This window comes from Paramisgurnus dabryanus, chromosome 19 (genome assembly GCF_030506205.2).
Source record: "Paramisgurnus dabryanus chromosome 19, PD_genome_1.1, whole genome shotgun sequence".
NCBI classification, from domain to species: Eukaryota; Metazoa; Chordata; class Actinopteri; order Cypriniformes; family Cobitidae; genus Paramisgurnus; species Paramisgurnus dabryanus.
Window position 1 is genome coordinate 7,255,779 of NC_133355.1, and position 10,562 is coordinate 7,266,340.

At 36.4% G+C, this 10,562-nt stretch overlaps 2 protein-coding genes across 2 annotated transcripts; both read right to left on the reverse strand.

Moving 5' to 3' along the window:
- Positions 1-86: 86 nt before the first annotated feature.
- Positions 87-5,661, reverse strand: gabpb2a (GA binding protein transcription factor subunit beta 2a). The gene is made up of 8 exons (XM_065287029.1): positions 5,506-5,661; positions 4,627-4,734; positions 2,898-3,065; positions 2,390-2,584; positions 2,155-2,296; positions 1,910-2,077; positions 1,658-1,770; positions 87-1,389 (listed from the first exon to the last, which is right to left on the reverse strand). The coding sequence occupies exons 2-8, from the start codon at positions 4,732-4,734 to the stop codon at positions 1,060-1,062; spliced, it is 1,224 nt and encodes a 407-aa protein (XP_065143101.1). The 5' UTR covers positions 5,506-5,661; the 3' UTR covers positions 87-1,059.
- A 762-nt stretch (positions 5,662-6,423) lies between these two features.
- mllt11 (MLLT11 transcription factor 7 cofactor) lies at positions 6,424-8,433 on the reverse strand. Its single transcript, XM_065281942.1, has 2 exons — positions 8,275-8,433; positions 6,424-7,182 (listed from the first exon to the last, which is right to left on the reverse strand). Exon 2 carries the CDS (start codon positions 7,174-7,176, stop codon positions 6,940-6,942), a length of 237 nt encoding a protein of 78 aa, XP_065138014.1. The 5' UTR covers positions 7,177-7,182; positions 8,275-8,433; the 3' UTR covers positions 6,424-6,939.
- Positions 8,434-10,562: the final 2,129 nt, after the last annotated feature.

Consider the following 10,562-nt stretch of genomic DNA (forward strand, 5'->3'; position numbering starts at 1 on the left):
GAATGTGCTGAGATAACACTCCTGCTGTTACAGCTTTACAAACAGTAAAAAATCATCTTTTATCAGTAGTATAAATTAAAATTGGCTAGAATTTGTAACTGTAACATTTTTATTAAAAAAGTCAAAGCTTTATACATCACTTAAGCACGTAATACAAGTAAGGTGTTTTTTTTTCTGCAAACTGTAGTGCCAATATGTCTGTGGCTCATTATTACAATTTTATGGATGGAATAAGAAATAATAATTGGAAAACAATTAAAAATGAATATACATTTATGAACCTCAGACACCACCAGAACTTTCATTTACACATCATATAGGCTTAACCCCTGATACTCCCATCACATTTCATATACATTTGTGAAAGCACTAAACTTGCGATGTGCATAAGCGCTGTTCTTCAAACTTAATTCTTTAGTTTGCAACTTAAAAATAACATACATATTAAGCAAAAGACTAGGTTACACTAGGAATATGAATGAAATGTTGAGTGAATAAAAGTTGCATTTGTCTCGTTGAAACAAATATGCATTAGTTCATGACACCCTAATCCTTAAAGTCCACAAATACTCTGAGCAAAGGCACTTTTACATTACCGATCACTTTTGTAAATAGTCCAACAGAAATATAAATCTATCGACTGTGAGTTATGACTTTTAATAAGATGCTGACGTGCCTAGAATTTACATAAACAATTTTTTGATTTCCAATGCATATACCTTGCAAGATAATCAAAATGAGCCATGGCAATGTTTCATGACTAAAGTGATAAAACTTTGAATAAGGCAGGTACAAGTTCCAACCTGAGTGTTTTCCAGCTGTCTACAACAAAACACGGCATTTTCTTCTTCCTCCTCTGTGTGTGTTTGTGTGTGCATATGATGCACATTGCAGTTGTGTTTATGAATTTTTAATCGATGCACAAAACATTAGGCAAAATAGAAGGAAATAAATTACAAAAGGACTTGATTGCAAAAACCAAAAATTAACCCAACCAATACTGTGCCAATGCACTCTTTGGTTGCCCGATCATCGAGTCCACGCTCGCTGAGATGTCCTCTACGAAATGACTTCGGTGTGACCCGCCGTGGCCTCCACCAGAGTTATCTGCTCGTCAGAGGAATCCATCTCTTCTGTTTTAATAACGACGCCACCTTCCGAAAACATGACGACTTCCTCCTCTCCCTCGGTCGCTTCCTCTATCACACCCTCTTCCTGTACAAACACGACCTGTTCCTGACCCAGATCGGAAGTGCCGTTGGACTGTCCGTTCGACATGGCCTCCAGTTTCTTGCGGTACTCTTCGGCTTCCTGCTCTTTGCGAAGTAGCTGTTGTCGATAGGATTGAGCTTTCCTGTTGGCTTCTTGTAACTGCCATTGCAGATGCTCCTGGAGATGAAATGATTGACAAATCTGTATTTTTCTATGTCTATTTTCAACGATTTTAAATTACATCTGTTTTTTTGCTGTTAATGGACTTCAAAAACGCCCAATGCCACTTTATTCTGTTCTGCATACTGTACAATATTGTCATGTGACCAATTTCTTTAAAGACTTTTGATTTACTAACATTAATAACAAACACATCGCAAGGAATTAGGCGATTTCGGATTTAAGGTTTGTGTTTGCTTGATATTTTCGTTTTAAGTACACTTACCGTTTCGCCAGACTCTGTATTATTGGACGTGACTTCGATTTTACGTTTACGGGCAGGGGGTTCAGACTCCTCCACCACTTCCTCTGTAATCTGATTGGTTGAAACTGCCAATACTAAGAGAAACATGAGAAAACATTTAAAAAACATGGCACAACACAGAAGTATATGTATGCATTATAAAACTGAATAATCATGTATTAGATTAAGCAGGTTTTAAACATAAACACACAAAAGATTAAAATGTTTTTTTACCTTGTCGTCCATCTTGCATTGTGACAAAGAAAGGCTGACCGAGTCCATTTGTTTGTACGTTTCCATGTTGATCTGTTAATATGGTTATAACCCTCTGACCAGATTCATTCACCATTTGTTGTATACCCGAGTCCAACGCGCTCACAGCTATAGCATCCTCTGAATCACCTTAATCAAAACAACATTTTCAGTCCATATATCCTCATATTTTATTTTAAGTAGTTAACAGTCTAGTTTTCATGTACCTGAGCTGGTTTTGATGAAGTCAGCGAGGTTGACCACTCCTCCTTGGATGTTGGGGACACCCTGGATGATGAACTGTTGTGCGCTGCCGCCATTGGTGATTGACATTTCAGCATTTCTGTTCACCTGATTCCGCATTCCCTCCTTAAGACACATAGATTAAGAAAACTAAAAAATGAAATCTCTTGTAAATTTGTTATATTTACAGCCATGCTGCTTTAGGAGTCGGGTACAAACCTGTATTAGATGCATAAGTTCGCCATTTTGTATGTCGACTGCAATGTCAAAAGCTGACTTGTCGAATTTGCTGAGGGCGTGCACATCAGCGCCGTGTTTGATCAACAGTTCAGCGACGCTGTGATGACCATGCTGGGCGGCCCAGTGGAGGGCGGTCATCTTTAACATGTCTTTGGCATTGATATCTGCTCCACTCTGAAACAATCATAAATCTCACATTACTTAAACATCTAATAAAACATCCCATGACAGGTTTAGATTAATCCAGGACTATGCCTTAGTTATAGTAGGACATTTAAGTAATTTTTACAAATATACCTTACAAAAAACAACAACACTGCTGTGCATCTTAAGACAAAACAATGGCACTGAAACTTGTGAAGATAGGTCACTGCAAGATGCTTTTAAATTAAGCATGTGACTAAGATAAGCCCTGTCTGGGAAACCACCCCAGCCCCCTAAAGAAATAATCTTTAAACAGGACATGTTTAGGTTAGTCATTTCTTACCTTGATTAATAACTCAACGATAACTTCATGTCCTTCTGTGGCCGCCATGTGCAGTGGGGTCCTGTCCACCTTGGTTCGGGCATCTCTGCTGACACCCGCCCTGAGCAACACTTCTGCAGTGGAGTAATGACCATGCTGGGCTGCTAAATGCAATGGAGACGTTCCAAGCTGCACAAATATAAACAGAAAGGAAGAGACAAATGTAAATGCATGCTACTCGTGATAGTTCAAGCATGACCAGCTTTGCATTGATTGAATCTTAAATGTAAACATTTTATTTACAAAAGACACAAATGTTATTCATTTAACGTGTTTCTTTAGATAAAAAAGGCATTAATATTTTGGTTTGCATCACAGATTTCATCTCTTCTAATGTGGATATAACAGATCACTACATGACTTCCACTTAAAAAGTTCAATCATCGTAAATCAAAAGCAACGTGCACACATCCAATGATGCTCGACCAAAAAAATTAATCAAAGCTTTAATTTTTATTAATTCATTTACATTACATTGTTTTGACCAACAAGTCTTCACCAATTCTAGTCTATATAATAATCTTTATAATAATAAATCCTTTACACAGATTACTATGGAAGTCCATATATTTTTTATTTAAAAGCAAAAAATGACAAAATTCTGGCTTATATGGTCTCTCTTTGGGACTATATATAAAAAACCCTTAAAGTATTGGTCTATTTTCTTAAAAGAAATCTGGATAATTTACTCCCCACCATGTAATCCAAAATGTTGATGGCTTTCTTTGTTCAGTCGAGAATAAATTATGTTTTTTGATATTTTAATGGACTTTAATGGACCCCAACACTTAACAGTTTTAATGCAGTTTAAAATTGCAGTTTCAAAGGACTCTAAACGATCCCAAACTAGGCATAAGGGTCTTATCTAGTGAAATGATTGTCATTTTTGGCTAGAAAAAGAAAAAATATGCACTTTTAAACCTCAACTTCTCGTGTTCCACCGGTCCTGTGAAGCGCCAGCGTGACTCCACGTGATACGTCATCACATCAAGAGGTCACGGATGACGTATGCGAAACTAGTACTACGCCCCAGTGTTTACAAGTTTGGAGAAAGAGGACCGTCCCGACGTTGTTGTATGTCGAATGATACTTATTCATTTCTTTGTGTCAGTTTATTGTTTAAAATGGTCCGCAAATGTGCGTTTCTTATATGTAGCCCGTGACCTTTCCACGTCATTACACAACTATGTGAGGTCGCCCTGGCACGTCACAGCACCGGAGGAAGATGAGAAGTTGTGGTTTTAAAGTGCATATTTTTATTTTTATTGCCAAAAATGACAATCGTTTCACTAGATAAGACCCTTATGCCTAGTTTGGGATCGTTTAGAGTCCTTTGAAACTGCAATTTTAAACTGCATTAAAACTGTTAAGTGTTGGGGTCCATTAAAGTCCATTTAAAATCCTGGAATATTTTCCTCAAAAAACATAATTTCTTCTCAACTGAACAAAGAAAGACATCAACATTTTGGATTACATGGTGTGAGTAAATTATCTGGATTTTTTTTTAAGAAAATGGACTACTCCTTTAACATGATCCTGCTGATGTCTACTTTGTGTGCAAATCAAATCATAAAAAATTGAAATTTACAATAACAAGCTGCAAATGCAAACATAATGATACTATTTCTTAAATACTTTTTTTTATTTATGCCCAAAATAAATGTTTAAAATGTTAATGCAGGTGACTGACCCAGTCAGTAGTGAATGGGGCCCCATTGGCCATCAGCGTCCTGACTTCATCGTCGTGACCATTGCGTGCTGCTTCTAAAAGACGCTTTCCCAAATCCACCAATGACATCTACACAGAAGACAAATGTAATGACGTTAAAACAAATATGTCATAAAATAAAGTGTATAAAATGAACTTTACTGCCATTTATTTTTAAAACCTTATATCCCTGCTGATGAAAGAATCAGGAACCATCAGAGACAAATATGATGGTTATAATGGATATTGTATTGGTTTTAATGGAAACTATAATTGTCTGTTGGTGTCTACTGATAATGTGTTGGGTTTTATAGTGGGATGTTATCTGGTGAATGGAAACCAACAAAAAATGAAATCTTACTAGTACAAAACTCAGAACACACTAGATAAAAGTAATTTCGTGTGGATTTAATCTTAATGGTTTTAATGGTAAATGCTTATAGTTCAAAATGGTATTTGTAATGGAAGCTACTAGAATTTGTGTTCATTTTATTCAACAGGGATCAATTTGCATGCAATTACACAAAACGAATAAAGTGATCATTGGCAAATCAAAACTAAACTTATAAACAACATCAATTTGCATACTTCCCCTCTTGTTGAAGAAACGTGCACATTTGCGATAAATAACAATCTGGTGAAAACAGCTTCGCTCAATATAAGACTTCATACACACAAAAAGCATACGGACACATAAACGAAACATCTACATAAGTAAGCAAATGTTTAATGCTGTTTTTTAAAGCTTCAGCTCGTGTGCCATGTGCATTCAGATGCACGCAGTAACGTTACTGAGCTGATCGCATACTTCATCACTCATCTGAGATTAAAACTAACGGGATCATTGCGAGTAAAACTCACCTTTAAATCTGTCTTTTGGAGGTCTATTGGGTGTAATAAAAGCGCTATATTATGATCCAGGCTGTTTTTCTCGACTGGCTAAACATAAACATGTCTCTGTGTTTGAAACGCATTCGGATATGGCGGCTGCCTTAACCCCGGAAATGAAAACTAGAACCGTTTCGCGCACTGCGCTCGTGTCTCAAACCCTAGTGAGATGACTAACTAGACTAGACAGCATCTAGGCAGGATTCCCGCGGCTTTTGAGGGCTTGGTTTTGATCCGCTTAAAACCTGCACGTGCTCGTGATGCTTAAATGTTTAGCAATGTTGCCTAGATAAACAACTTACTAGGTTTGAAGACGCTACCTTTAACCTCATACACATTTTTTAGGTTTCAAACATTGATATTATAAAATAATATTTATTGAGTATAATATAATATGATATAATATAATATAATGCAAAACAAAATATAATGCCAAATATAATATAATGCAAAATACAATATAATAAATATATTTTTATGCATGTTTTAATAACTTTTCATGACATTATTATTCTGTTTTAAGTTGGCTATTGACTAGTGTTTAGGAGTTAGTGTTGATCCTGCAATACTATGTGATATTGTATGTAGCCTAAAGGTAGGTATTAGATACATAATACTTAAAATGCAGATTGTGCAGTCTTCTGCTTTTCTGAACTTATAACCAGCTGTGTACCAAACACCTGTTCATCTATCAACCCATAAACCACAAGAACAACGTTAAGGTTAGACCTGGAAACTGGTGCATCTCTTAAATTTGCTGATATGTGACATAAAAATGAACAACTGTTAGTTTATTTTAAAATTGTACAGTCTATTTGGTAAACGGATAATTAACCACATTTAAATACAACTAGTTTTTTTATAGAAATAAAGACACTACAGTTTCAGTAATTCATTTAGCAGCAAGCTCATTTTAATTGGCATCTGGCCTGACAGGGAAAGCATTAGATTTGGACTTCATATGAACATTTGTCGAGTACAAAAACACCTTTTAGTGCGATTCCAGCTCATAATTACCAAAATGATGCTTTAACAATACAAGTAATTTGCCAGACATTAAATTTATACATTGATCTCTTTAAAACAGCTTTAGTTTTTTTCATGCCTTTTATGTGCACAATACTGTGGCTTTAGCAACTTGATATCTTATTTTATGTGCATGACCAGTTAGAAAGTTACAGAATCTACATAATATTTGGAAGTGAAACACAAGTTTGCCTTTTGTTTTCTGCAATGAATACATCACAATTAGTAATGCTGTAGCACATAAGTACAAAGTCTTCACAGTTGCACTGACATTGCTAAACAAGCAAGGCATAATAAAGACTCAAAATCAATTCATCAATATTGGATCAGAAAAGAGACCACAGTGGTTTTAAACAGATTTGGGCAGGAACTGATATTGTTTTATAATAGCAGATCGAAATCAATGCTAGCAACGGGCTCCTTCCAGTAGTTAAATGTGGTGTACTGCAGTAACTCCAAATCTTCCTCATCCTGTGCTGGGGGCTTTGGGGAGCTCTTCACCTCCTTGGATTTGGATAAAGAAATGCCAAGGTCTTCCAACTCGGACAGGTCCAGCGATGGAATGGGCTCCCTCCAGTACAGGAAGGAGTTGAACTGGCTGCTTGTTGTGTCTAGCATTTTGATCTGTGCATTAAGAAGAGATTATAGAATCAGCTCATGACAAATAGAAATATAATATATTGATATGATAATACCAGTGGTCTTAATGCAATAAAATTAAAGTTTCAAAAATTTGCTTCACTGAACATATTGCATTGCTCCCTTCCTATTTAAAACCTGTTTACATTTCCTCATTGAGCTACAGACATCTCCATGTGCTATTTACAGTTAAGTGCTATCTTCAGAGAAACCTGAGCAATTTACATCTGCAAAACAACTTTCAGATGTAGGTCAAAGCCCAAAACTGTAAATAATAAACATTTATTTTGGATGTTGTAATTGTACTTATTATTGAAAATAATATTATTAATATAAATGAAAGTGGGTATCGCAATGTATTTTATGCTAGCAAAAAGCTTTAAAATAATGTAAAGAATATTCGATATGACGTAGTCATATAGTTATATAATAATTTTTTTTTGCATAACTTGCATTTCAATTAGATTTAAACGAAGGTTTAATAATTGGAACGCTTTATCTTCTTAAAAATAAATAAATCCTATGGGAATTGCAATCATCAATCTTAATACAGAAATGATTTTTGATTAAGCGGTTTTAACAGACGTTAACATCACATCATGGCGTGATTTATCTCTGGTCACACAATGCAATGGGGGTACACGCCCAATTTTTACAATGTCTGTAAGAAAACCTTTAATGGTGACCATGACCTCTCCTGCATGCTTTTTGCAGAATCTGACAAGCTGGTCTATTAAAAGAGGGGGCCACCCAAAAATAGTGATGGTGCATCTCATGACAAAGCATTTCAGAGATGCATTCGGACAGCAGTAAGCATGCATTTCCAGCATCAACCCTATAAATGGCTGCCCTGAAGCATTCTAATAATAAAAGACATGAAATTATCGTATGCTAAACCTGAAAAATAAATATAAAATCAGAGGCAATATAAATTGGTTGTTTAGTCGTGACATAATGTCTGCTTGATAACAAACCAATCATCAATCAATAATTACATAAAAAAAGAAAGAAATCGAATGAAATTGGCTAAATATATCGATCAATTCAATGTGAATTAACACATAAATAAAAACATACCCTCGTTGTCTTTAAATGACAAGCTGTGTTGTGGTAATTCAGATTTCAGGAATAACAGACGCTGGCTTGCTGTTATATCCCAGTGTTCTCGCCGGCTGCCTCTCTCAGCATAAACCAACCGCACCCTACATCACTTCATGACATTCGTTCCTCCGCCCACTCAAATGCTGGCTTATTACTGCGCTGCGCAGACCGTTCAGCATATGACATCAAATTACCGCGATAACACTTCGAAAGCATGAGAAGCGGCCATCGCTCGAATCGCTTTCGCGGAGCTTTGATGTCATATGCAGATTTGTCTGCGCACCGCAACATGACGTCGAACACGACTTATTTAACGGGTCCTCAAGTAACAGGTGCATAATTACTGTTCAATGGGCGTGGCTTTCTATTGTTCTCCTAAAATAACGACGATAGCGATGCCATTTATTAAAATAGTATCTTTGTATTCCCTAAACGAAGCTTTATCTTGTTCTTGTAAAGACAACTGCGTTCTTTATCTGCCTCTAGTAAGATATATTTAACTGTTGATTGGCTGGACTCAGTGTTATGTCAATCTAGCTTAACCGACAATCTCTCTCTCTCTCTCTCTCTCTCTCTCTCTCTCTCTCTCTCTCTCTCTCTCTCTCTCTCTCGCTCTCTCTCTCGCTCTCTCTCTCTCTCAAAATAATAATTATTGGGATTTACAGGGATAAAAATGCAATCATTTAATATTTTCACACAAAAACACTTTGTGAAAAAAAGTAAAACGTTTCAGCACAAACGTTTTTTTTGTTTGTTTCAGCACAAACGTAAATTTTCAAATATATTAAACGTTTAATGGGTTAAGTTAAATATATGAGTACCCTTTGTTGTTTTTTCAGTTTCAAAAATAACTTTTTTATCTTTTGTGAAACAATGTATGCACTGTATATGGGATTTATTACTCTTTCATGGTTTTATTAAAATCTACTAGGTTTTATAATATAGATTATTTACTGATGCGATTATACTTAATTGACAAAAGGTATCAAAGGGGTTTAAATGTCATTTAATTACCAAAACATTTTCTACATTTTTTTATTCAACAGTTTTAAAGGACTTACAAAATTTTATCATGTTCCCATTTGTAACAATAGAAAAAATAATTGCACAACAACAACAACAACAAATATAGCTGCAAGCAGCGATTCGGGGCCAAGCACCTGTAGCGCAATGAGCACCCAAAGCACAGCAAAAACCACACGACGCAGCAAATGCGCAAAGCGCAGAAAGCGCGCAATACAGAGCCCAAACCCGAAGCAAAGCAAATGCAGAGCAGAACCACTGCAGTGCGGAGCAACAACAGTAAAGATGGCAAAAATATAACACGTGTGGAAAACCAGACAGGTCGAGAAGAACATGTTAAAGGGAACACAAAAGGAAATCTCAATAAGTGAAAGTAAGAGCTGGGATTCGAACCCATGACCTCAGGTTCCCAAAGCAAGGCACTAACCGCATTCGCCACTGAGTAAACGATTAAACCACTGAGTTGGTGTGTCCAAGCTATAGAATAGAGATTTAGAACTGTAAACATTGATATCCAGCAATTACCAAACGTGCAGAAATGACAACAGAGAGCACAAATAACTGAAATACAATGTATAGTATCAAAATCACAAAACTTAAGTGAGAAAAAAGTTAAGACAAAACCATTGCACATGGGATTCAAACCCATGAACTCAGGTTCCCAAAGCACAACAGTTACCGCATGCGCCACTGAGTAAACGATTAAACCACTGAGTTGGTGTGTCCAAGCTATAGAATAGAGATTTAGAGCTGTAAACATTGATATCCAGCAATTACCAAACGTGCAGAAATGACAACAGACAGCACAAATAACTGAAATACAATGTATTGTATGAAAATCACAAAACTTAAGTGAGAAAAAAAGTTAAGACAAAAACCACTGCACATGGGATTCGAACCCATGAACTCAGGTTCCCAAAGCACAGCAGTTACCGCATCGCCACTGAGTAAACGATTAAACCACTGAGTTGGTGTGTCCAAGCTATAGAATAGAGATTTAGAGCTGTAAACATTGATATCCAGCAATTACCAAACGTGCAGAAATGACAACAGAGAGCACAAATAACTGAAATACAATGTATAGTATGAGAATCACAAAACTTAAGTAAGACAAAATACCATTGCACATGGGATTCAAACGCATGACCTCAGGTTCCCAAAGCATGGTTCTTACCGCATGCGCCACTGAGCAGGGCCGGCGCCACGAGGGGGTGGATGAATTATCGGAGCATTTCAGGTGC